Consider the following 27,349-nt stretch of genomic DNA (forward strand, 5'->3'; position numbering starts at 1 on the left):
GATCGAGACCATCCTGGCCAACATGGTGAAACCCCGTCTCTACTAAAAATACAAAAATTACCCAGATGTGGTGGCGGGCGCCTATAGTCCCAGCTACTCGAGAGGCTGAGGCAGGAGAATCTCTTGAACTCAGGAGGTGGAGGTTGCAATGAGCCAAGATGGCGCCACTACACTCCAGCCTGGCGACAGAGCGAGACTCCGTCTCAAAAAAGAAATGCCGATTTGAAGGTTCTGATTTCCAGAGTCCCGGCTGATGCTCACCTGTTGCCGGCTTTGCTAAGCGTCCCAGGTTAGTCTAGGGCAAGCAGGCTCTGAGCAACACAGCAGATAATGAGGGAGGGGTTTAGAATCTGGCATTGCCAAGGGGGTCAAGGGGGACTTTCCCAAGTGTCCCGCTGTGTCCAGGGGCAGCAGCAGGGAGAACCTGCCCTGAAGGGCTGCAGTGGTTGGTGAGCCCAGCACCTGGCTAGCTCTTGGGAAGGATCATTACTATCACCAACGTTGATTGTAAAACACTCACAAGATCCTTTTTTTTTTTTTTTTTTTTGCGACAGTCTCACTCAGTTGCCCAGGCTGGAGTGCAATGGTGGGATCTGGGCTCGCTGCAACCTCTACCTCCCGGGTTCAAGCACTTCTCCTGCCTCAGCCTCCAGAGCAGCTGGGATTACAATCATGTGCCACCACGCCTGGCTAATTTTTGTATATTTAGTAGAGACGAGGTTTCGCCATGTTGGCCAGGCTGGTCTTGAACTCCTGACCTCAGGTGATCTGCGCGCCTCGGCCTCCTAAAGTGTTGGGATTACAGGCGTGAGCCGCCGCGCCTGGCCCCAGACACTTCTGAGAACGAGCTACATCCTCTGTGCCACTGGATTCTGGCTGGTCCAGGAACACAGGTGTGCACACATCCGGATGTGCCTCCACACACTCATGCGCATATGCCCAGCTGTGTTTCCCTGAAGCATATTTATCCTTCCAGTGTTCCTGCACCTTGGAAGGAAGCAGGACAGCTGGCCTGGACCCTGCCCCACCCTTCCTGGACCCCACCTACTGAGTGATGAACAATTCCATGCCAGCACAGTGTCCAGCCCACAGATAGGTCCCCGTAGTGGAGTAGGAGGAAGGACTATTTTGGTATGCATGGCTTTCGCGAATGTTTTGTTAATTTTCGTTTAGCTTTGTATGAGGCAGCATTCCATTTTGACTGGGCAGTAACAGAGGTGATGAAAGTTTTTAAAATAAATAATTTTTAATGGGAGATGAAGAGTTTTGGCCAATTGAGTCAAGCATTTATTTTATTACTCTTATTGCCACAAACACAAATATGTTCCATTCAAGTGAGGATGTATTTGCAAGTAAAAAGATGCCTCACATTGTTCCAATGTTTATATAATCATGCATCTTTGTTTAATGGAGCACTGCTTAATTTATAATGAATATTTTATATTTATTGTTAGAAAGTTAATCTCATGGTGGTATGTGTTGAAAAATCAGCAGTGCATTGATGAATAGAGCTCATTTTAATTCACAGTTTACCCTCTTCGTTTTATTATTGAAGTTCATTTTTAAAACTTTACCATTTAATTTCTTATGTGACAAATGGAATAAAAAAAGGTGCCAGAAGGTAACAATGAAAGGAAAATCATCTCATCACCCTTGACTTCAGCCATCTAGTTCCTAACCCTAAATCAGCACCTGTTAAGTTTGAAATTTTACCAGAAATAGTCTCAGCCTTGACAAGCATATGCATTTTTTTTTTTTTTTTAAATAATGAGATGGAGTCTCGCTCTGTCGCCCAGGCTGGAGTGCAGTGGCACAATCTCGGCTCACTGCAACCTCCGCCTCCCGGGTTGACGCCATTCTCCTGCCTCAGCCTCCCGAGCAACTGGGACTACAGGCGCCCGCCACCACGCCCGGCTAATTTTTTTTGTATTTTTTAGTAGACTTGGGGTTTCACCATGTTAGCCAGGATGGTCTTGATCTCCTGACCTCGTGATCCGCCCGCCTCGGCCTCCCAAATTACAGGCCTGAGCCACCACGCCCGGCCAAGCGTATACATATTTTGCACCCCTCACCCCCGATACACTTTTTAGAAATGCATTTGTGAGGATCCTATCCATCTCTGTATCGCACCTGGCTGTCATCACTTGATAGTAGCATGGGGACTTGGGGAATCCCCACTGCAGTATGTTGAGCTTCAGTTACTGGTTTTACTATTCCATGATGTGGCTGTATCCACAGTTACTTAACCAGGGTGTGGTTTGTTACAGTGCAGCAACAGAGTGACGTTCTGAGAAGCCGGACACTATTGGGGCCTGCATTTTGGAGTCATCATCATTGACCTTTCAGTTTTCCCTGGACCGTTAGGGTCACTTTGCAGATCCTCTAAGGCCACATTCCCATTTTTCTGCAAGAGTAGTCGATAACAGAAAGAAGTGTTTTGCAACTTAATTGGTAATGCTGTTCACTGATGGTATTAAGACACAATTAGTTACCACTGACTGAGCGCCTGCTGGGTGTCAGGCCCACGCTAGTGCGTTCCTCGCATCATCTGTCCACGGGTAATGTTTGTCTGCAGCATGTTGGGGTGGTGTTTGGGTGCACAATTATGCAAAATTTTGCGCCCCCGATATTTAGCTCCCAATGTGTCCGTGTCAGTGGGAGGAGAGTAGAGGGGCAGTGACTGGAAGTCTTTGCGAGCAGTGCAGGGAGAAGTCCGCCTCCCAGGCATTTTCTTCCTCAGGGCTCTTGGGCTTTCCTCCTGAGCTCCTGCAGATGGGCCTCTGCCGGTCTGCTCTGCCAGCTGGACAGGCATGTTGTGCCCCGAAAGTCTCTGCCCTCTAGAGATCACTCACATCTCCTCCTGATCTACCCAGCTGTCCTTTCCTGGAGCAGGGAGTGTTCCTCTGACGGGATGTCTCACTCGGCATCGGGAGACCCTTGACGCTGTCATTGCAGGGCCCGTGGCATCTGGTTTGCTGCACAGTTGCCCTCCCCACGACCCCCCCGCCCAGAACACACTGGGCGGATGTGCCCCCCACTCTGTAACCTGGTGGGTTGTGCTCCCCCGGCGTGTGACCTGGTGGGACGTGCTCCCCAGCATGTGACATGGTGGGTTGTGCTCCCCCGGCGTGTGACCTGGTGGGACGTGCTCCCCAGCGTGTGACATGGTGGGTTGTGCTCCCCCGGCGTGTGACTTGGTGGGACGTGCTCCCCGGCGTGTGACATGGTGGGTTGTGCTCCCCCGGCGTGTGACTTGGAGGGACGTGCTCCCCAGCGTGTGACATGGTGGGTTGTGCTCCCCCGGCGTGTGACTTGGTGGGACGTGCTCCCCAGCGTGTGACATGGTGGGTTGTGCTCCCCAGGGTGTGCCTGGCCTCCTTCAGATTCTGGTTTTGCCCTCCTGTGTCACACCCGTGGTGTGGTTAGCCCCTTGGCTTCCAGCCCTGCGTCCATGCGGTCCTCATATCACACAGTTCTGTGATGGTGATGGTGTTTCTTAACTTTTAGGCATCTTATGAATCAGGTCACTTCTTAGACATAATGTAGAGTGAGTAAGTTTCAGCATTGGAGGACAATATATTGGAAGTAAATCCCATGTGGAAAGAGCTATTTTTCTATCAGTAGGATGCACCTCCTCCCTCTGGTCCAGCCCACTCGGCATGTGTTGCCCGAGCTGCCATGTGATCACCAGGACAAATGATGACTACTATCATGGGGTGTCATTTATGATAAGAAATGGCATGTGGTGGGTGTGGAAAACTGGGTTGCAGGTAAAGCCATGGTCGTTTGGGTCATCTGTATATGGTGGGTGCACTGTGCACAGGCAGTCAGGGGAGGTGGGGGAGAGTGCACCTGCAGACGGCTGGGCTCTGTAGGACCACCCCATGGAGCTTAGGAGCCCTCCATCTTTCTGACATAGTCTAAACCATCCTGGCTGGGTCTTCAGTGTTTAATATCTTTGTGAGGGTCAAAAACTCTAGCACCAGATCTTTCTTCTGAGCTGTAACCTGTTACTTACAAACACTAAAGTGTTAACTTACATTGTGAGCATTCAAATCTTCAAATTCAATCATACTTTTTGCTGTGTGTGTAGGATTTCAGAAAAATGACTATTGTAGACAAGCAAAAGACCAAATGTGGACCGACGGGCTATAGCAGAATCACTCCTCGGAAAGCTAGGTGTGTCCTTAAATATCTCCACACTTGCGAACAGGCACAGTGAGGAGGGTCTGAAGATACACGCTCCACTGTAGGAAGGGCTGTGGCTTTAGCAGGGGTAAAATGGAACGTTCGATTTTCAGTAACTTTCGAAGTCATTGGACAGAGCATGTGTTACCGACCACAGACTTGGACCTGGAACTCCCCACTGGCCTCTAGCTGAGTGTCGTGAACTGGGACAAACTGATCTTTCTGGGGTGAGAGTGACACGGGGAGGCTTGTCTGCACCATCTTCAGTGACCTTCGGATGTGAAAATGGCCCATTGGAGGCATTTTGACTTGGCCTTTATGTGAGTTATGGTGTCTGACTTTGTGTCCTCCTCTTTTTCAGATGCCTTTGTGAACAGCCAGGAATGGACGCTGAGTCGATCTGTCCCGGAGCTCAAAGTGGTGAGTGGTTCCCTCTGGCCCTGGCGCCTGTGGGAAGGGAGGGGCTCTGTGCACACCCAAGCCTGCATTCCCAGGCAACTGGTCATTGCCTGGGGCCCAGAGTGGAAGTGTGACTCTGGGTGTGTTCCTGGGAAGGGCCAGGTATAGTTGATAGCTTGGGACTAGAGTCCAAGTTCCTGAGTGCCCCTGGGACAGCTACGACAGCCATGACTGCCACTCAGCCAGGGCGGTGTCTCATGTGCAGGGCAGAGGCCATCATCATCCTCTCTCTCACATCTCTTGGGTGTGTGTGTGTTGTGTGTGTCTGTCCTCTGCATTTCTATTGATAGCACCAGATCCCCTGCGGCCCGTGGACTCCTCCCCACTGACCCCAACCTCATTGCATGCTTGGAGGACAGGACAAGGGCCAGGAGACAGGATCCTTCTGGTCCTTCCCGTCTGAGATGAGGAGATAGAGCAACAAAGAACTTCTAGGTCTTTGAAGAGACTTTTGTCACCAGGAAGAGTATTTGTTTTTAAACTTAGGAAATGAAGTGCAAAGAGTAGGAGGTGCCCTGAGATGGGAAGGCCCTGTGGTCACTATGCCTTCTCTCTCATTGGTGTCTGACACACCCATCCCCACCGCAACCACGGGGTGCCATCGGCTGGGCCCATCTCCTTCCCGGTGTCTGCCCCCTGCCCCATTCCTCCCTGAAGGTCTCTGGGCTGTGTCTGCAGCACTTGCCCGTGGGAGACAAAGCGTCTCTCAGTCCTAGTGCTGTCTCAGAAGCCTGGGGTTCCGCAAGACTGGCCTGGAAAGAGCCGCCTCTTTCTGTCTTTTGTGTGCTTTGTCACCGTGGCACTGGCAGGGTGTCTTAAGCCTATTGAAGCCGTCCAGGAAATGTGCGTTGAATGAATGGCACAGGCTTGGCAATGTTGTTACCAGGAGATTTTCAGAACAATCCCGCAGTTTCAGTTACTTCCTGTTAAGACAGCCGCTGCCACTCGGGTGCTGTGATGGGCACGGAACAGTAGTCACAGTGGTTTACTGGCGGTGATGGTGTGGATACAGCGCTGGCTCTGTGCGGGTCGTGTTCTAAGTGCTTTACAAAATTACTTAATCCTGACAAGTGCCCCATGGGGAGGGGTAGGTACGGTTATCCCCATTTCACAGATGAGAAAACTGAGGCTCAGAGACAATGAAGAACCTGCCCAAGGAGCCACAGTGAGTAAGTGGAGGAGCTGAGGTGTGAGCCTGGAGCTGGTGCTTCCACCACCGCACTGCCTGACAGGACTTTCTCGACGGTAAAAACCTCCTGCGTCTGCACTGCCCATGCCGTCACGGCTGGCGCCACGTGGCTGTTGAGTGATTGAAACGTGGCCAGTCAGTGCCATCAAGGAGCTGCATTTTAAGTTTGATTCTAGTTCATTTAAATTGAAATAGCCACACAGGGCCAGCGGCCACCCTACTGCCAGCATTGCAGACTAACTGATCGTCAAGTATTGAACCACCTGACTTGGCAGTTCAAGGTGTTACAGGTTCAGAGAGGGCCCACGTGATCGTACCAGCCCATAATCGAGGATGCTTACCACCAAAAACTTGTGCTCTGCCGGTATTTTGAAAGCATGTGATTTTCTGGAATATCTGCCCAGAGCTGTAGGAGACAGTTGCGTTTGAGGCAGCATGGGCTCCTCATTCTGAAACGGACTGTCTTAAGGCTTGCTTCAATTAGCTGACACCGTGGGCTTCGATGCTGTTGGTTCTACAGTTCTCAGAACGGTCCTGTCCCTGGCCCGAGTGTGGATGGACGAGATCCTGGCAGGACCACCAGCTCTGCTCTAGCCCAAGTGCCTTCCTGTTGTGGCATCAGCGGGCACTGGTCCTCATTGGCACCCCCAGCAGATCCCTTGTGTGCTGAGGAGTGCTCAGGGTCTGAAGAAAGTGCTGCTTTGTTCCCTAGGCAGCCTCCAAGTGCCTATAGGGCTGCAATTGTTTCCCTCCTAGCGCAGCCCCCCGCAGGACAGGTGGCACTTTAGGTCAGCGTCTCAGGAACCCAGCCCCTGCTTCACAAACGCAGCAGTGACATGATGTCATGGCAAGCCTCCAATAGGCCCTTTATGTAACATTTTGCAATAAATCTTTTGAAATCTGTCAGAGAAAAAAATTCAATGTTCGCTTTCTTCTCAAGAGTGGTAGTACCATGCCTTATGTTTTCTTTCTTTTTTTTTTTTGTGACGGGGTCTCACTCTGTCACCCAGGCTGGAGTGCAGTGGCGCCATCTCGGCTCACTGCAACCTGCCTCCTGGGTTCAAGTGATTCTCGTGCCTCAGCCTCCCGAGTAGCTGGGATGACAGGCACCCGCCACCACATCTGGTTAATTTTTTATTTTTAGTAGACAAGATTTTACCATGTTGGCCAGACTATGCTCAAACTCCTGACCTCGTCATCCGCCTGCCTTGGCCTCCCAAAGTGCTGGGATGACAGGCCTGAGCCACTGCGCCCGTCCTGATGTTTTCTGAAGTTGTGCTGTGGTCAGATCGTCCATGACCAGTTGCTTTTGGTGCCGCACAGGAGCCAACCGCTGCTGGGTGCAGATGTGTGCCCAACAGCAAAAGCTTGATGCTTCTGTCAGAGGGGAAGGCACATAGGCCCTGGACATCTTGCCTGTGTAGGGGACCTCAGTCCCCAGCTCCTCACATCCTATTTGTGTGTTTTCATTGAACTCCAACTGGAATTTTTACTAAAAGCCTTGATTTCCTTTTCAGCAAACCTCAGGGTTAGTGTGGGGCTCTGGAGAAATCAGTTTAGAAAGACATTGCATTCCCTTTGGCCTTGTGATGTGAAGGGCCGAGTATGGGTTCCAACGCACTTCATGTCCCTGCACAGACGATGCAGGGTTGACAGTGGCAACCTCTTCTGCCTTAAGTACGTAGTTCTGTGATTTTCAAGACACCTCATTCCTCCTCACATAGCTCTTTGGCTCACTCTGGATTGATTTCCTCCGTCTTGGTTTACTTCCAGCGGTCGCTCCGACAGCTTCACGGGTGGCGTGACACACTTGAAATGGCATTTTGACCCCTTATTTTATTTTCCTTTCACCATCAACTGTTAATTTCCACCAGCGTTTCAAATTAAAATAATGCCATCATGTGTGACTGAGGTGGTCTGTGAGATGGCTGTTCCAGCCAAACCAAACTCCTTCCCACTCCACTCCAAGATTGATTGCTTTTGTTCCCCTAAGGGAGAACTTAGGGGAGAGCTTAATCTTTGCCCATCTTGTTAGGCGGAAGAAGGCAGGAACGTTGCTATGCAGAGAAGGCACAGACCAAAGGATGTTTGGTTTTGGAGCATTTTCTTCCTCGAGAAAGAGAAACTGATCTTAATTAAAAATTTAATTCTGTGGCATACTGTTTTGGATTTTCCCAGCATGAAGCTGACATGAAGCGGGTGCCCTTGAGCAAAAGAATAATTAGTAGGTAGAAATTCTCCGATTATAGAGGCCCGGGGTAAAAAAAGATGTACGTCGGATTAGGAGGGGAAACAGCTTTATTTAGAATCTGTCCACACAGCCTGGCCTGAGCCTGGCTCTGAGCCTTAGTAATAAGCATCTCATTCACTCACCAGCAGTGCAGTCATGCGTTTACTCATCCGTTCTTTTACTCGGCCAGTGCTGTTGAGCGTCTGCCTTGGGCTCTGCATTACGCAGGGATTCAGAGAACAAGGCAAATGAGACACGGTGCCTGTCCTTGAGGAATTGTCAGTATTGGAGGGAGGCAGATCAACATACTGATGTTTCCAAAGTAATGTGTTCCCTTGTAAGATATCCTCGGGGCAGAGACCTAAGGGAGCTTTGAGGAAAGGCACCCAGTTGAGGCTGTGGCATTAGGAAGGTGTCTTCGTCTCTTCTGGCTCCTGTAAGAAAATATCATACACTGAGCAGCTGATAAACAACAGAAATGTATAGCTCGCAGTTCTGGAGGCCAGGAAGTCCAAGATCAAGGCACCTGCAGATTTGATGCCTGAGGACCTGCTTGCTGGTTCGTAGGTGGCATCTTCTTGCTGTGTCCTCACATGGAGGAAGACGCGAAAGGTCTTTCTCAGGCCTCTTCTATAAGGGCGCTAATCTGCTCCCGCAACTGCTGCACCTCGTAATACAATCACCTTGGGGATTAGGTTTCTTTTCTAAAAATTTTATTATTTTGTTTTTATTTTTTGAGAGAGAGTCTCGCTCTGTCGCCCAGGCTGGAGTGCGGTGGTGCAATCTCAGCTCACTGCAACCTCTGCCTCCCGGGTTCAAGTGATTCTCCTGCCTCAGCCTCCCGAGTAGCTGGGATTACAGTCATGCACCACCACGCCTGGCTAATTTTTATATTTTTTTAGTTGAGACAGGGTTTCACCCTGTTGGCCAGTCTGGTCTTGAACTCCTGACCTCAGGTGATCCACCTGCCTCGGCCTCCCAAAGTGCTGGGATTACAGGTGTGAGCCACCGTGCCCAGCCAGGGGTTAGGTTTCAGCATATGAGTTTGGCTGGGAGTGTGGGGGTAGGGGGGGAAGCACAAACATTCCTACCATATAGTTGAAGGCTTCTTAGAGGAGGTGACATCTGAATTGATAGTAAGAGTAGGTTTCGGAGAATGATTGATGTGGAAAGCTTTAGTTGCCTGGAGACAGCAAGGCCTGTTAGGATGGGGCTTGGTAGCTGATTGACTAGAAGGCCGAGCAGGGAGCGGGCAGATGAGAGGCGGGAGGGTTGTAACTGGGGTGTAAGAGGACAGGACCGGGCATAGGTTTTAGAAAGGCCACTCTGGCTGATGAGTAGGGAGTGGGAGTGGCCAGGAGTGGGTGACGGAAAACATCTGGATCCATGAGCCGTCACTCAGCAGACCACGGTGGCCTGTAAATCACTGAGAACCTTTTTTCCACACTGTCATGCCAAATTTGTTCTCTTATATGTTTGTTTGTTTGTTTTTCTTTTTTGTTGTTGTTTTTGTTTTGTTTTGAGACAGAGTCTCGCTCTGTCACCCAGGCTGGAGTGCAGTGGTGTATCTTGGCTCACTGCAACCTCTGCCTCCTGGGTTCAAGCGATTCTCCTGCCTCAGCCTCCTGAGTAGCTGGGACTACAGGCGTGTGCCACCACACCTGGTTATTTTTTTGTAGTTTTAGTAGAGGTGGGATTTCACCGTGTTAGCCAGGATGGTCTCGATCTCCTGACTTCATGATCTGCCTGCTTCGGCCCCCCATAGTGCTGGGATTACAGGCGTGAGCCACCGTGCCCAGCCCTGTGTTTGTTCTTATAGCTATTGGCTTCATCATCTGCTTAACCAACGTTCCTTCCTCCCTCCTGTCTCTCCTCTCCTCTCTCCTTTATTTCCATCTCTCCTCCCTCCCTCCCATCCTTCTTCCTTGTCATCCATCTATCCATCAACCCATCTTGTGTTTACCAGGACTTTGTTGGAGCCAGGGACTATGACAAGTGTACAGATTCGGAGTTGGTGTCTTGGCCTGTATCCAGAGACAGAGATCTTGGTCCTCGGGGTCCTAAGTGTAGTGGGAGGTGGAGCCCAGGGCCTCACCAGCCACTGTCAAGGCTGTCTGGGGGTGAGGGGAAAGCAGGGAAGCCTTCCCAAGAGAAAGTGAAGCCCTCCTCAGGTGAAAGGGGAGGGGTGCTCAGGTGACAGGAGCAGTGAAGTGTTCTTGTGGCAAGTTCATGGACCTGCTGGGCCTGTTGGCTGCCAGCAAAGTTGTGTGTGAGGATTTGGAGGGAGACAGTTTGTTCCTAAAATGTTTGGAGTTTGGCCTCCAGGCAGCAGGAGTCTCCCACGGCTTATGAAATGAAGGAGTGCCACTTTCTCATGGTCAGTTGGTTTCCAAGAACCTCTCTGGTGTTCTCGGGTTGAAAAGCAGGTGCTTGCAGGCAGAGAGAGGCCCTAGAGGCTGCTTCCTTGATCCGTGCACACTGGAGAGTCCACACTGAGGTGGCAGCAAGGTGCCCAGGAGGGAGCGGACTCCCTGACTTCCAGCCATTGGGAGTTGGGGATGGCCTCCAGCTTTCTGGTTTGAGAGGCTGGGTGTGATGTAGCCTCAGAAGCTGATGAGGAGACTGGGAGAGAGAGGCGAGGTGTGGACCCGTCGAGGCATGAATACCGCATAGGTGGCGTACGGATGTATATAAAGTCCTGGTGGGAGCTAAGTAGGGGCACCTGGAGCTGGGGTGGACGGCGGCCAGGGGATGCGATTTGGGAATAGGCAGCTTTTTTTTCCCCCCGACATCCAACCTTCTATCAATGAGTTGTGAGTCCAGAGTCTGCAGGGTGTCTCCTGTTAAATGGAATTGCAGCTCATTGAGAGAAGGTTGGATGTGGACAGGCGCATGTTGGGACATTAGAGTGGAGGATCAGCTGGAGATGTGAGGATGGAGCCCTGGCGAGTCCCAGTATGTCCCTGCAGATGGAGGAAGAATGCACAGGACTGGGAGGGAGGTAGAGGCGGAAGCCAGTGTGAGAGTTGGAAGAGAGTGTCTTAGCAGCAGCTGCTGGTGATGGGGCCAGGTCAGAGCGAGACAGGCTAGTGGCTTTGAAATGGAAGTTGCGGGTGACCTAGTGGGCAGTTTCCTGGTAGCAACAGGGCCAGAGCTTCAGAGAATTTGAGTGGAGGCAGGAGGGAGGTCAACAAGTGGAACCGAGAGCAAGCGGGGCGAGTCCCAGCTCAGGGAATGGCAGGTGGCCTTAATGAGCACCTGTGCCCGGGGATGGGTCCCTTGTGATGTTTTGGGCTTTTTAAGGAATCGATTAGATCATGCTTAAATTTGATCACTAGCAATGTTCTAGTGGGGGAGGAAAAGGTTAAAATGAAGGAGATTTTTGATGAGCAGCTTCCCAGAGAAGGCGGCATGGGGGGTATCCAGCTCCCAAGCACAGGGAAAGGGAGGCTCCCTGTAGGATCGGCCACTTGGAGGCTGGGAGGCCAGGTGTGTCTCCTGTGTCAACAGGGAGGCTTCCTGTGAAGAAGCCCCTGGAAAGTCAGCCTTGCCGCCAGGTTACTGCTAGGACAGAGGCCCTCATGTCACCCTCACTCCTGAGGGTCGCCTTCTAATCCAGCACAAATGAGCACCTTTGCCGTCTCTCCCAGCAGCCCTGGCACTGTCCCCTTTTTCTCGGAGATGCCTTGGTGGGTCCTGTGTCTGGGAGGCAGGTGTGTGCCCTCCTCGCCTGTGTGGCCGGCCCCTGCCTCGCTCCTCCACCCCCAAATCTCCCCACACTGCCCTTTTCTGCTCCTGTTGTCCTGCCCCCAAGTCTACCCTAGACTCATCCCCTAGGGATGCTACCATGCGTGGGTCCTCGCCACTCTCCCCACGTCACTCACCTCTGCCCTCGGGTGCCACCTCACCTGCTGCTTTTCCCAGTCTCTGGAGGGTGCACAGTAGATGCCGGCGGGCTAACTCAAGGAACACAGCCCTGATGTAAACAGTGCGCTTGTTTTCTGGAAGAATGCCAAACCAGTGTTTATACCAGCATTGCTGATGCCGTTGCAGCTGTTGAGGCTGATGAGAATGTGAGATGTTAATTAAGAGTGTTGGACTCCCTTTTACTCCAATGGAAGTATTGAATGAGCTTGTTTTTGGCCATCCAGCCAGTGCTTGGTTATGTTTGTGTTTAGGCCTCCTGTCTACTTTAGCCTCTTAGTATTTGCAAAATGCCAAATAGAGTGATTTGATGATGCTTAACGGTTGTCCGTTTCTGTTTCAGGGAATTGTGGGTAACTTGGCCAGCGGCAAGTCTGCCCTGGTGCACCGGTACCTGACGGGCACATATGTCCAGGAGGAGTCTCCGGAAGGTATGCTGTTTGGCAGGCAGTTGCAAACTTAAGAATGTAGTTTTTTAAAATTTTTCCTTAGCATATTGTAAATCATGACTTTGATGTATCACAGGTCAAGAAAGCAATAAAACATACCAAGTGGTAAAAACCCTTAAGTATGTGGTTTCTTCTGTAGTATTTTTAGCAAACCCATTATATTCACTTTGATATTTGGAATAGTACAGTAGAACCATGAAATACCATTGAATTTATTTCTTATCTAATTGTTCTGTCCTTTCAAATGTCCTTTTTAATCCAGTGTCCTTTTTATCCATTGTTACTCCTTTAAATATTGACTGGACATTTCTGTGATCTGGATATTGAATTTATACATAATTTGTATGTAATGTTACTTAGTCATAGATAAGAGCCTTTCTGGATAAGATGTTCAGATTACCACCACCATATGTTTGAGTATGTTTCCCCCCTTATATTATAAACATTTGATAATCATTTTGCATGAGAGTAAGATTTTTTTTTTTGCCATTAGGCATTTGCTTCTTCAGTTAACATGTCCATATTTTATTTTTTGCCTTAAATAAAATTATGATAATGGTAGGAAGCATTTAGCTCCCGTGTTCCCTAATGAAGGGGTGTAGTTGACAAGCAGTTTTCTAAATGAAATTTTCTCTCCGTGTAACTTTGTTAAATCCAACTCTGAGACACTGAATTTCTGGTTCCTTCTTTTTCTTACTGGCTGTTCCATTCTTTGCAGATATGGATGCAGGTAACTATTCATTTTCTTCATGGCAGCGCTTGTCTTGTTTTGGAGAGAGAGGAAAGGCACCACTTTGTACTGTAGCGTTCCCTTCCCTCCTTGTTCTGTGTACCATCCTATTTTGTTTCATTTTATCTTTTTTCTTCAGTTGAACATTCCACCCTGTTTTGTCCCTTAGTTGTCTTTTTAGCAGTAGTCGCAAGTAGCTTCACCTGTTTCCTGTAACACCTGTCCTAGCATTTAACTCTTGTCCTGAATACTGTGGAACCGTTCGGAGAAGTATAAAAGTGGCTTGAGGCTCTGCCACCGTTTTGCAGAATTTTGTAGTCATGTCATGAACACCTCATGCATCAGGAAGAGACCTTCCATACTGAAATGATGATTTAGGAAGATTAGAGGTGATAATGAAGGCTTGTATATAGGGGTCAATAGGAGAAAGCTTGCCCGTTCACTGAGAAATGCATACAGATGCCAGAAAATGGCATGATTTGGAGAAACGAGCAAAGGCCACATTTTGCCAGGGCTCTGTCCCTGGGTTTTGACGGCTTTTATTTGCTCCTTTGTGTCAGAATATGAATTTTAGCCACGACCAGCTGGTGACACCTTTTAGAGAATCTTTTAGAGATTTTCCTTTGGGTTTTCCAGTTATTTTCAAGGGCTAGCTATTGTAGAGGTTATACAGAGGTTAACTCACCTGCAAATGAAATGACCACCTTTTCTAAGTAAATCTACTTTCAGGGCCCTGCAACTCTGTGGATTTCAACCTGGGACCACAGGAAGTTACATGAGTCGGGCCTGGTTTTGTTGCTGTTGCTCTGGCAGTCTCTGGCCCTGGGGTTCAGGTGTCTGGTGGGGCAGCGCTGGAGGCCCTGGGTCTCTGGAGTAAGAACAAGGACCACAACTCACTCATGGTGACCTTTCTGCTATATGGCTATTTGGTCATTTTTGTGGCTTTTCGCTGTTTTCCCTTTGGTCATTCACAGTGTGTTCCATTGTATTTGGGCCCAGCTGGGATGTCTTTTGCAGTGCATAATTGACCCTTACATGTTGACTCACACCAAAGCATTTCTCTTGAGCGTTTATACATCAAAAGGATCGATTGTGGGGTGACCTAAACTGATCACTAACAGCCCTGCTTCTTTGATTTTTCAAGTAATGCATTTTACTGCACTGAAATTTCATAGTATTGTGTATGGTTTTTAAAAATACATTATTTTTAAGAGTAGGAGCGTGGGTGAGTACATCTCTTTCTTCATCTGCAAAGTGGAAGTAGCTCATCCCCTCCATGGGGCCCCATGCCCAAGGCTTCCTGGGTCAGGGGAAAGATCATGATCCCTGACCTTTTCTCATGCCCTGCAGCAGCCCTCCCTGGGCATGTGGCCTCTCACCTTTTGACTCGAGGTCCCAGGGATTGTTCTGTGGGAGTGTGAGGAGCTGACAGCAGCAGACACCCAGGTGCACCCCAGTGGGTGTGTGTCTAGGGCACCCGGGTGCTGAAAGAATTATGAATACATGGCTCCTTGTGCCTGGAAGCCTCTTAGTCCTGCTGAATTCATGCTTCTCATGGCTGATCCACCTTTCCCGTGTAGAACCAAGCAGGTGGCCACTGTCTTTGCCCCTCTTAACGAGACCAGGGAATGGACTTCTACTTCCTGTTCATGTGACTGGGTGCCTCATGACAGTGGCAGGAGGGAGCCATAACTTGCTGTAATGTCACTTATAATGAAGGGAGCCATACTTGTTGTTTGGGAAAGAAAACAAATGAGAAGCCATGTTTCTTTCATACCATGGTCTTGCCATCCTGAAATTCCTTCTCATGCTCAGGCAGCCTGTACCTGGAAAGTGATTTCAATTTTTGTCCAGTGAGTTAGTGTTGATCAATTACCCGTGCTTTGCTTAATTGAGAAGCTTTAGGTATGGAGCGTTGTGGGTTTGGGATATAATTTACTGTGTTGTCACCTGGGTGTGTGGAGACTATCAAAGGGATGTGTTGTCCTCGGGGAGTGCTGGAGGCTGACAAAGCTGATGATGGCCCAGCCTCACCTGTGGTTACTTACCCACACAAAGGTGAGGGCACTCCCACAGTGGTGGGAGTGGTTGGCGCCCAGTTGAGGGATTGGATTTTGAGTGAGCTCTGTGACCTTCCCATTTCTTGGTGTACTGCTACCTTCTCATCAGACCCCCTTTCCTCTTACAACTGCTAGAGCGATCAACTGGGCAGCTACTTTGCATGAAAGGCATTTTGCTGTGTATCTGCCTGTCCAGATAGTTCCTTGGATTCTCCCTGCGCTTCTTAATGTCTGTACCCTGTTCTTCTGATTTAATTAGTGTGTGAGTATCCTTTATATCATAATCCTGACCCGTGGCTGGGATATGTAGATTGCTGGGAGGGGTGAGGGTGAGGGCCTTCCTGTCTTCAGGGGAGAGCTCTCTCGTGGTAGAAACATTTCTGGTGCAGAGCCGTCTCCAGATCCAAGCCTGCTTTTCCTCAGATACTTCAGATGCATTTTAGCTCCATCCCAGAGGGTAATATCTTCTGTCTTTTCGTTGTATGATGCATTTTGGTTGATATTTTATTCTTGTAGTGAAGAGAGCCAACTCACAAGATTTAGATTATTTTATTTTATTTATTTATTTATTTTGAGTTGGAGTCTTACTCTGTCACCCAGACTGGAATGCAGTGGCGTGATCTCAGCTCACTCCAACCTCTGCCTCCAGGATTCAAGTGATCCTCCTGCCTCAGCCTCCTGAGTAGCTGGGATTACAGGCACCCCCCACCACGCCCGGATAATTTTTGTATTTTTAGTAGAGGCGGGGTTTCACCATGTTGGCCAGGCTGGTCTTGAACTCCTGACCTTAAGTGATCCACCTGCCTGGGCCTCCCAAAGTGCTGGGATTACAGGCATGAGCCACCATGTCCAGCCAAGACTTAGATAATTTTAAAGATGCAGTTCAAATGAGGGAAGGATATAAATATTCTGTTTTTTTTTCAGTTAGTGAATTAACAACTCAAAAGTGGGTGACACCGTAGGGAGCTTGTGATTCCATGAAATCAGTCAAAGAGTAAACCTCTTAGATTGACAGATTCCTTAATATTATGTGTGTGTGTGTGTGTGTGTGTGTCTACACCTAGGTGTGTAATATATGTATGTGTACTTCAGTCCTAGCACTGTAGTAACGAACTACCACACACAGTGTGGCTTAAAACAGAAATGTATTCTCATAGTTCTCAGAAGTCTGAAATCAAGGTGTTGACGGGGTTGGTTCCTTCTGCAGCTTAGAGGTTGAATCTGTTCTATGTCTGTGCGGTTCTGATTTAATTAGTGTGTGCATATCCTTTATATTCTAATCCTGACCCGTGGCTGGGATATGTAGATTGCTGGGACGGGTGAGGTGGTGAGGGCCTTCCTGTCTTCAGGGGAGAGCTCTCTCGTGGTAGAAACATTTCTGGTGCAGAGCCGTCTCCAGATCCAGGCCTACTTTTCAGCAGATACATCAGATGCATTTTAGCTCCATCCCAGAGGGTAACATCTGCTGTCTTAATTGTGTGATGCATTTTGGCTGATATTTTATTGTTACAGTGAAGAGAGCCAACTCACAGATTTATATGATTTTAAAGATGCAGTTCAAATGAGGGAAGGATGTAAATACTGTTTCAGTTAGTGAATTAACAGTGCAAAAGTGGGTTACTCCGTAGAGAGCCTGTGATTTCATGAAAGCCGTCAAAGAGTAAACCTCTTGTATAGACAGATTCCTTAACTGGGTGTGCATGCTCACACGTGTGTGTGCACATCTGGGTGTGTAATATATGTATGTGTACCTCAGTCCTAGGGCTGTGGTAACAAAGTACCACAAACTGGCTTAAAACAGAAATGTATTCTCACAGGTCGGAAATCAAGGTGTTGACGGGGTTGGTCCTTCTGCAGACTTTGAGGTTGAATCTGTTGCATGTCTGTGCACAGTTGTTCTGATTTAATTAGTGCGTGAATATACTTTATCCTAATCGTGACCTGTGGCTGGGATATGTAGATGGCTGGGTTATGTAGATGGCTGGGAGGGTTAAGGTGGTGAGGGCCTTCCTGTCTTCAGGGGAGAGCTTCTGGTGGCTGTCAGAAATCCATGCTGTTTCTTGGCTCATAGACTCCTAACTCCAGTCTCTGCCTCTGTCGTCACAGCGTTTTCCTGGCTATCTGTGACTGTCCAAACTTTTTCTTATAAGGACACCAGCCATTGGATTTAGGGCCCATCCTCCTCCAGCATGACATCATCTTTACTTGATCCCATCTGCAAAGACCCTCTATCCAGGTGAGGTCACACCATAGGTCCCAGGGGTTAGGGCTTGAACGTGTCTTCTAGGGGATACAGTTCAACCCACAGCAGTGTGTGTGTTATATACCTGTGATGTTCTCCAGGGGTGTCCAATCTTTTGGCTTCGCTGGGCTACACTGGAAGAGGAAGAATTGTCTTGGGCCACACATAAATTATACTAACACTAACAATAGCAAATGAGCTAAAAAAAAAAAAATTATACACACACTAAAAACTCATGTGTTAAGAAAGTTTACGAATTAGTGTTGGGCCGCATCCAAAGCTGTCCTGGTTGGCAGGTTAGAGAAGCTTGGTTTAGACGGTCCCTGCACTTAGAACTGTTGGAGTTGGCCCCATCACTTGGTGGTGGTCATGGTTCTGCCAGTGATGCTTTTGCAAGCTCTGCTGGTGTTCTAGAACCTCACAAGGACTCATCAGCTGGCAGTGACCTTCACACCTCTGAGGACAATTTCACAGCTGCCATTCACTTCCTATAAAGAGAATGAGATGAAAATTACTTATTTGCCAATTGAGCCATATTAATGGCTGCTGATTAGAATCGTGTGACATTTTGGGTGTGTAATGTGACTTCCCTCGTGGTATGTTTATGTGCTTAATATTCAGCTTCCCCCAACACAGACCCCACATGATGCCACTCAGCTTTTAACTCTCCTTTCAAAAAAGAAAAAGTCAAAGGAAACAAAGCTAGGACGTCCAGTATTATGTGGACATTAGATAGGAAATGTGGACCTGCCCAAGACACTTCACCCCCTGCAGGTGGGGAGAGTGTGGCGTCCTCCTGAGATCTTTTCAGGTTGCAGAACTGAGTCATTGCTCTGAGACCCGTTCCCCAGGACAACTCTCTCTGTGTCACCCGTGGCATCCCAGGCACCCTGGGCCATGGGCCCTCCCGAGCTGTGCAGGGTAGCTCGTGTGCCAGAAGGACCTGAGGCCCAGAAAAGCTGAAAGCCAGCACCACGCTGAGATCGTGGCACACCTGAGGAGGGCAGAAAGGTGGCCCCACAAGCTTCCCAAGATGAAACTTAAACTGTATATGGATTGAGTGGGAGCTTTTATGGTTGGTTGGTTGGTTGGTCGAGAGAGACTTAAGAATGTTCATAGACCAACTCCAAGCTGCAAAATGAAAGTACCGAGAGGAAGGTGGGCCATCTGAGAGCCGCCTTTATCCCAGATCTGGAAGAAACCCACATCCAGGTGTGAAAGTGGCAAAAGGAGGGCCGGGGCCTGCCTGCCACTGAGGCCCAGCGGCTGCCTGCGAGGGTCAATGGTGTCGTAGCCTGCTGCCGCCACACAGAGGGATTTGCAGGGAAGGGCCTTAGCCAGGCATGATGTGGGAGCGTTGGCCCTGGCATTCCCGGGTCTTCATGAGCTTAATTCAGCAGGGCCTCCTTCCTTCAGTGATGGAATCTGGAGTTTCTGATTGATTCTTAACCAACTCAAAATTTTAGGCAGAAAGCTAGCTCCAAGGCTGAGGCATCCCTGAATGTGCCTAGGCCAATAGCCAGCGAGCTCCTGGCCGGGTGCCTGGTAATGGGGATGGCTGGTAAAGGCTGTGCCGGCCCTGCCTCCCTCCCAGAAGGGCGACCCTCCAGCCCCATGTCCAGGCTCTCCCATCTTCCCAGCTCGGGCCACACATAGGCAGCAGCTGCCCCCATGCTCTGTCCCAAAGACGGAACACACTGGTCACTGGGAGATTAGCCTCCCTCATTCGTTTTCCCGATAGAATATGATAGCTGAGGTAGCTGGAAGAGTATGGTCAAGGAGCTCAAGGCAACTCTTTCACTCAGGAGCCTGCCAGCGTAGGGCAGGGGAAGTCAGTGCCCTCCCAGATGGAAAAGGTACCTGCAGTGGTGGGGGGAGGGGGAGTTCCCTATGTAAAGAAGAGTCCAAAACAGGTAAGGGAGACTGAAGAAACCTGAACATCCAGTGCTCATGAGGAAAAGCTTTAAGAGAAAATACCAGGTGCTAAGAGTAATTATAACTACCAGGTAAGGACCAGTGAGAAACAGTGGGTGAGATTGAGCTCGACAGTTCCCTAACTCAGGAAAGTCGAGTTTTTGAGCATAAGTCATAGGAAATTCTCAAACATACTTTTGCTTTGTGCCTGGGAAGCAGGAAAGTACACCAGACCCATCTCATTTCTTACATCTCTCCAAGCGAAGCCTTTCGCTTGTCTGTTTGGTTTATTTGGTTCACATCAGAGTTTGCTAAAGGCTTGGAGGTTCTGTAGGAAGGAATGAGCCGCTTCACCTCCTGGAGAAAGGACGTCTCGTTTCCAGCATGTCGGGGGTCAGGCTGTGCTGCACTGAGGCTGAAGGGTTCTGGGGTTTTCCACTGTGTGTTTGGTTTCTGTTGCTTGTTCCAAGCTGCTGACGCGGTGTGCTGGATGAGAGTTCTACTGGCCACTGGCTTCTGGCCTCCAGGGCCAGCTGGCTGTACAGACACCTGCAAGTCTTTGTTCCCGGGGTTAGCCTTGCCACCCTCCTTCAGGACTGCCTAGAATTGTTTCCTGTCATCGGGGTAGTAAATGTGTTCTCAGGAGCACGTGTGTCTTAAATATGTTTTAACGAATGTTTACTTAGTTTCTTAGAAACAAAACGTGGTAAACACCCAGTCTTATTTTCTGGGACACATGAAGTGTGTTTAAGCTGTCAGCTCCAAAAACCCTTTCCAAGTCAAATAACTTAAAAAAAAAAGTTGTCAGCTACCACTGCGTCCCAGATGTTAGAGTTTATTTCTAAAGCTGTTCTTGGGTGCTGTTTAATGTTCCAGTGGAAAAAAAAAAAAAACAAAAACCTGTAATACTCCAGTAACATTTGACTAGTCGTGAAATCTAGCCATTTAGATTTTTCAACCTCAATTTGACCGTTAGTTGCAACCAAGTGATTATAAACACATGATAATTTTTTAATGAGGATTATCTGTAAACGTTGAGATTATGAGCCTGCTGCTATGTTGGTTTTAATAGATAAAGCAGAAGTCAGTTCAGCCGTCTTCACTGATGATTTTCGGAATTAACCTGATCACTCACCATGGAAATACCATTCCCCTTTGTTCTTGTCTTCCTCTGTGTGTGACAGTCCCTAACTTGACCCCTGGCATGGAAGCCATCAGTGAGGATCAGGTGATATTGTCTAAAAATAGGTAAAGGATGCTAACATTATTATTAGATGTTCAAAAAAATAATAAAAGGGAAGCATGTTCTGTTTCATTTTGAGCAAGAAAAAAAGCTGTAAAATCAGAATAAGGAGATAGTCATGTTTTTGGCATTGATGAAATTGGCAGGACAAAGTGTGTTTTTGAGTTGGCTGTATGGAACTCAGAATGTATTGTCCCATATTGTTATAATTAATTTGACAAGAAATCCAGGGCTTACCAAAAGCCATACTGGGCCTGCATTGGAGCCTGTGTTCCAGAGAAAAGACCTTTCTGAATAAGTAACTGTGGTGCAGGGCTGGGACTTACACCCGGTCTGGGAGCGCCCTAAAGAGGACAAGCCCGCTGGCTTCTGTGGGGAGTCACTGTCTCCTGAGGGCAGCACACAGAGGCTCATGTGTGTCCCTTCACTCAGCCCAGCAACAGCACAGCACATGCTGTTGACACAACTGTTGCTTTCCTAAGAAACCTCACGGCATCAGATGTTTTAACAAAACCGTTCTTTAAGAGGAAAAAGGAGACTAGAGCCTAGAAAGTTTCACGTATGTAATTACAAATCATTTTTCCTAGAGAAATTTTACCCCAAAGGTGTTCTGAGGCTGCGGGTGCATTTACCTGTTTATTGCGGATTAACAGAGCCATTCAATCTATCCCAATGGAACCACCATCACACACTTTCACCTGTGTTCACTGCTCCTCCCGTCTGCCCATGTCTTTGGCCTTGATCACACCATCTCTCCGGAAGCCCAGCTCCAGGTCCAGGAAACCAGATTATAGCAGACCACTGTGCCCCTGGCCAGGAACCGCCTGCTCTGGTCTGGAAGCCCCGGGGCCATGCTCACTGTGTTAGTCTATGCTCTTTTGGTTGCATGAGATAGTTGACCAACTTAGGTTAGCTAAAACAGAAAGGCGGGGAGGGGGTGGGCCAGTGGTGAATTATTAACTTCTTAACTTGCATCTCTGGAGCTGCCAAGGGGATGGATTTAGTTTTAGAAAGACCCTAATCTCCTGATGCACTGAAGTTCTTGAGGAACCCTCTCCCCCATTTCTTGCCTGTGTTGGGCATCATGCCCAGCAAGGTCTCCCCACGTGGTAGCAAGCCCTTCATGGTGGTTTCATGGTCCTTAGTGCTCAGATGTGGTGAGGAGGGAAAGGTGAGGATTTTTGTCAATAGCTACAGCAAAAGACTCTAAGTCAGTTCCCTGTGGCCTCATTTGAGTCACGTGCTTTTCCCTAAAACAATCAGTATCACAGGGGTTGGAGGGGATGTTTTGATTGTTCCGTCCCTTCGGGTGGAGAGATGAGGTCAGCCTAATTGAGCTGAGTGGCTTGAGCAGGAGTATGATAGACTAGGGCTGGGCAGAAGGTGGACTCCAGAAAAGGCGGGGAGGCAAGTCCCAACCCCGTGTCTTCAGGGTTTGTCCCTTTTAAACATTTTAGCCAGGGTGGGGCTGGGGGGAGGAGGTGTTGTGCAATGCAGTTCTCTTTCCTAATTCACAGATCAGGTTACACCCAGCTTGCACGGTTTGAACTTGGGTGCTAAAGGAGAAGCGCCTGGGGTATGTTTGAATTCACCCCAAAGCTACCTCTGGTAAATGTCTCCTTGTGACTTTTACAGTCTCACTTGGGCTGTGGACCTCTGACATTTTCAGGCAAGTTTTTGCTTCTTAATCTCCAATGCTGAAAGCTTAGTCTTTGGAATGTTATACATTGTTTGGATCTTAAAAATGTCAGCTCACAAAATAATGTTACGTCCTTCCTCCAACATCATCAACCGCATTAGCTCACCACCACTCCTCCTCTCCGCTTCTCCCCCAACCTGTTTTATCGGTGTCAGGAAAGGGGAGCGATCAGTTTCTCAGGAGGTACCCATATTGATCATAATATAGCCTTTCTTAGGCGTAGCAGTCCAGCAATCAGGGTTGAATGGTTTCCTCTGGAAGGTAGCATACTGAAAAAGACGAAGTGCAGAGAAAAGACAGGGTGGGGGTGCAGCATGTCTAGTTTGGGGGCCTGGCTGTGGGTCAGAATGGAGAGATTGACACTTCAGAGAAGGCCGGGAATGAAATTGAATGTGCAGAGCACACGTTCCACTCAGCACCGATTAGAGCTGGGATTGCCTCTCGCAGCTCCCTAAAGAAAATGCTGCGTCCTTGTAAGATCGTGCCTGCCCAGTGGGGGCCTGGACACTAAGTGCCACTTCTCTGCCCATGGCAAACTCCAAGGGCCAGGACGATGGAGACAAGGGAAGTAGAAGTTGAAAGAAACTCCCAACGGCAAATTAGGTCGAGTGCCAGAAAGAATTACATCAGGAGAATCTGAGATGTAGTGAAAGTGCCCCCAAGCTCCCCGCTCCATTTCATGCGCTACTGGCCGGCTGTGAGATCTGAAAAGGACTGGGCCAGACTGTGTGTGTGTGTGTGTGTGTGTGTGTGTGTGTGTGTGTGTGTGTGCGCTCTTAAATCAATGTAAATTATGCTATATACAGCTGCCAATAATCTGCAAAAGATGACAGTTTCATATGATTCCAATGGCTTAAACTAATAAATTCATTAATGATTGACCCAGACCAGAAATGGAAACCTGATTCAACTCACAGTGTAGTCCTTTATCCGTGGTTGGTGGCTTCTGGAACGCACAGTGTTCAGGAGGATTCTGAGGCAGGGTCTGCGTGCGGGAGGAGTGCTAGTGTGACAGCTGCTGGTGCCTGCCCTGGGTCCGAAAGCTGGTGGTGATCTGTTCTTGTTGTATGAGGGCAGCCCATGTCGCCAGCATTTATTTTCTGAGCCCCATTTCTTAATGTTGTATATTTTTTTAAAAAATTATCACCACCATAAGCAAGAAGGAAAAAATCAGCACTTGCTCTTTGAAGGCCGAATACATTGAAATGAAAGCGTGCCTGGTGGAGCAAGAGCGGGGCGGGGAGGAGGGGAAGCCAGCCTGCAGCATCGCTCTCTAGACACTAAGAAGAAGGGAGTAGGTTTAGGTTGGATGAAGAAGGGAGGTTTGGAGCCTGGACAAGAGCAGGGGTTGTGGAGGAATGGTCAAAACCCAGGCGTGATGTGGCCACACCATCTGGCAGGGGACCAGGCCAGCTGCTGTGTGGGTCTTCCATGTCCCAGGGACGGAGAGAGGAGAAGTGGGGTTGGCCAGGCAGAGGCATGATAAGAGTCAGAGTGGCTGGGCTCCAGGGCTCCAGCCAGGCTATTAGCAGGAGCACTGGCTTTGGAGGGGAACCTAAGAGGACAGATAGGGGAATCCTCAGGCCACCTCTGGACCTTGACATTGACTAATGGGATGAGCTGCTGGAACCCATCACCATGAAGTCCCCCGCGCTAACTAGGGCGTGTGCCCCTTGAGGAGCCACATCCGCTTATTGGGCCTAAGAAAAACTGGTTCCCAGGTGTGTTTGGACTGTCTAGAACCATGTGGCCTGGCAGCCACTTCAACTTGGGCAGCATCTCGGCTGGGAGCCCCAGGGAGCCTGGCAGTACCTCAGTGGCAGATGCAGCTCCTTCCAAGATGTTCCAGAGGCAGGAGGTTCCTGGAAGAACCACTGGGCCTTGCAGGGTCAGCTCAGCCTGAGAGCCAGTGACCACCTCCCCCAGGAGGATGCTGTAGGGGCATTCTCACGGCGGTCTCACCTCTGCCACCTGTGGATGAGAGGCTGGACCGGGTCTTGGTGCTTTCCAGCTCAGGGCGTTGGTCCACTTGGTTATTCTTGGGGACCAAAATCCTAGCTAGGATGGGGACAGAGGCCTGGAGACAACCTGCTGGCCTCCTTCCATTAAAGCCATTACAGTGTCACCACAGGATTGTAAGAATTACAAATGTGTTTTCCAGAGTCCCCAGAGAAAAAGGAGTCTGGCAGTTAGAAAAGTAAAGTGCATCTGTCAACAAAAGAAATACCAAAGATGAGACTACAGCAGCGACCTGTCACCTCTTCTGTGTTGCTACTGCCTGAGGACAGAGGTTTTTAGTTTCTTTAAAGGGTTGTAAACATAAAAACAAAGAAGGATACAACATGCAAGGCCTAAAATGTTTGCTTTCTGACCCTTTACACAGGCAGTTCGCCAGCCCCCTACCCTACAGTATGGAAAAACGGCATAGAATAGTCAAATCACGTAGGATTTCTTGGTTTCTCCATGCAGGCTCATCGAATAGCAACCACCCTTTCTTAGTTTCTTGAAACAAGTACCTTATTTACATTCAGAGAATCATATGTGGACAAACAGCTCATAAGCCCGTACTTTTACATACTCACTTCCTGAATTGCATATTGAAAAAGAGAGTTCATGTAAAGCCAATTATTATTTAAAGTTATGTTCACATAGGAAGCACTAGTGTAGAGAAATAGGGTCTGAGGGACAAGGAGCCTGTGTGCCCGTGTCAGCAGCCGAGTAACTGCCGAGGGTCCCCCGCTTGGCACTCTGCTGTCCCACTTGCTTCCCGCCCTCTCTGGATTCTAACACTTGTGCCATTGTGCATCCATCTCAGGTCATGGTGCTGTTACTTGGTGAGAAAGCCTTATTTAAATACCCCAGATGAGGAGTTAGGCACTTTCTCCAGTTTTGCAGTGCTCTTTCGTTTACCTTTTTTTTTAAAATAAAAACAAGACAAGGTCTCGCTCTGTCAGTTGGGCTGGACTGCAGTGGTGCCATCATAGCCCACTATACCTTGAACTCCTGGGCTCAAGCGATCTTCTTGACTTGGCCTCCCAAAGTGCTGGTATTACAGGTGTGAGCTACCGTGCCATTTACCTTTTTTATGCTTAAAATAAATGTATAAAATATTAAAAATCATTTTCCTCCCAAGAACCAAACGTGTATTACTAAATATGTTTAGTTGACCATGCAGGCTATTTGAGAGACAGTGGGAGATGCTGAAATATTCAAGCACCACTGTTTTGGTGGGTATTGGAAGATTTTCAATCAATAGTTTACTTATTTGGTTATATATTAGGTTGTATTGGGTGGGGCCCATCATTATGTGACTATTTTTTTCTTCAGAGTGGTGATTGAAAAGCAGCCCCCAACTGTTTTCTCCGAGAGGTGCAGGCTGAGCCTGCCTGCAGCTTACCCCCAGCCACTAGCCCGGCTCTCCTTGTCTTACATGAGTCAGTTTCCTTCTGCTGCTATTCTGGACAAAAAACTCTATCAGGGCAGAGACCTTGTCTTGTTCACCCTATTCCTGGCATCAAGGTTGTGTCTGACATGTAATGGGGATGGCTGTTTGTTTGGTGGTGGTTGAGATGACAAAGATGTTCTTGACCTGTGTAGGGTGGTAGTGGAGAAACAGGCACAGGCCCTTATGGTGTAGTTGCAGAAAAGGAGCTCACACTAATAGGAACCAGATTGTATCATTGGCTGAGTATACGGCAGATGTGTTCCCCTTTGTTATTTTATCACTTGCTTACCTGGAAGCTCTGGTCTGACTTTAGGAACATGCCACACACTTGGATAAACATGGACTCCTTTACTGGAGATTTATAGAATCTTTTTCCTAGAGCCATTTGAGAAGCACTTGTCCAAGATGTGCTATTTTATAGGCTATTTTGATGTGAGGGAAAAGACGTATTCTGGATCTTCCAGAAAGCATGGAATTATGGCTGCGTGTTAGGAAGAGGCCTGGCTTTCCTATGGGAATTGAACAGAAGACAGGCATCTTTCACGTTCTGGTTGTTGCAGTTTTGCTTCTTCTGTTCATTGAATTAGCGTTTCAGAGCTCTCCCTCCATGTGTGAGTTTCCATTTGGAAATGGTATAGTCATTGTCGTAATGTAGCAGTCATTCATTAATTTTTATGAGCCACTTGTGACGTTTCAGGAAGCTGACAGCCAACATGGATTAGCTCATTTATACCTAGGGAAACAGAGGCACCAGAGGCCACAAAAGCTATTCAGGGTCACACAGCCTAGAGGTATGGGCCTGAGGTGGGTTCTTGGAAGGTGGCTCAGAGCCCATTCCCCTCCATTGCTGCCCAGAGGGCCGCCACTCATTTCACGGTCAGATGTGCTGAAGGGGTTCAGAAGGACTTCTCCTCACCCAGTGGACTGGAGCTGAGCCCACACGTTGGGCCAGGTGAGACCCCACAGCAGCTGTTGAGCTATTGATTACAGGTGTGAGCCACCGCGCCCAGCCCTGTAGCCAGTTTTGAACTCGCTGATGCCTCCTTGGAATAGTGCTCCTTGGAACTCAACTTTGAAACCCTGCTGCTCTGAGGTCTTGCAGCCAATAAGAAACCCCCCCTCAGCCAGTGTGTGCTGTTTTTCTCCAGACCTTGGTTTTCTCATCTTGAAAGTTGTGAATCTGTGTCACATTTTCCTGGTGTATCACGTGCACTTTTGATCTGCGGATTCAGATCTTTCTGCGTCTCAGGAACATTCCTTTGTCTTTTATCTTCGAATAGTCTTTGAGTTCTTTTGTTGCGGATGTGTTGTCAGAGATACCATTTATCCTTTTGTTTAGGTCCGTTTGTCAATGAACTTCTCTCTTAAATACTTTACCTCTGTCTTTTTAATCTCATTGACTGTGTCTGTTTCAAGCCATTCCTCTGTGTCAGAAACTCAGCTTTCAGCCTTGTCTCTTCTGCTCCTTACTTTTTCTAATTTTATTCATCAGTTCCCCAAATGCCATTTGATCCTCAGATCTGGACGTTTCCATTTTATCTCATGTTGTTTCAAATTCTCATACTGGAGTTTCTCGT

General features: G+C 48.6%; 1 protein-coding gene across 16 annotated transcripts in view; it reads left to right on the plus strand.

The window, feature by feature from the left end:
- The window catches only part of AGAP1 (ArfGAP with GTPase domain, ankyrin repeat and PH domain 1), a 636,895-nt gene that overhangs the window by 209,040 nt on the left and 400,506 nt on the right, over window positions 1-27,349 (plus strand). For 8 of the 16 annotated variants that reach the window (XM_019022384.4, XM_055380627.2, XM_055380628.2 and 5 more), the window contains exons 2-4: window positions 4,550-4,608; window positions 12,334-12,421; window positions 13,158-13,169. In XM_019022384.4, coding sequence (XP_018877929.1) covers window positions 4,550-4,608; window positions 12,334-12,421; window positions 13,158-13,169 — 159 coding nt within the window. The remainder of the gene's footprint in view (window positions 1-4,549; window positions 4,609-12,333; window positions 12,422-13,157; window positions 13,170-27,349) is intronic. The other 8 variants (XM_019022385.3, XM_004033402.4, XM_004033403.4 and 5 more) reach the window with 1 other exon arrangement.

Source organism: Gorilla gorilla, chromosome 11 (genome assembly GCF_029281585.2).
Source record: "Gorilla gorilla gorilla isolate KB3781 chromosome 11, NHGRI_mGorGor1-v2.1_pri, whole genome shotgun sequence".
Lineage (NCBI taxonomy): Eukaryota > Metazoa > Chordata > Mammalia > Primates > Hominidae > Gorilla > Gorilla gorilla.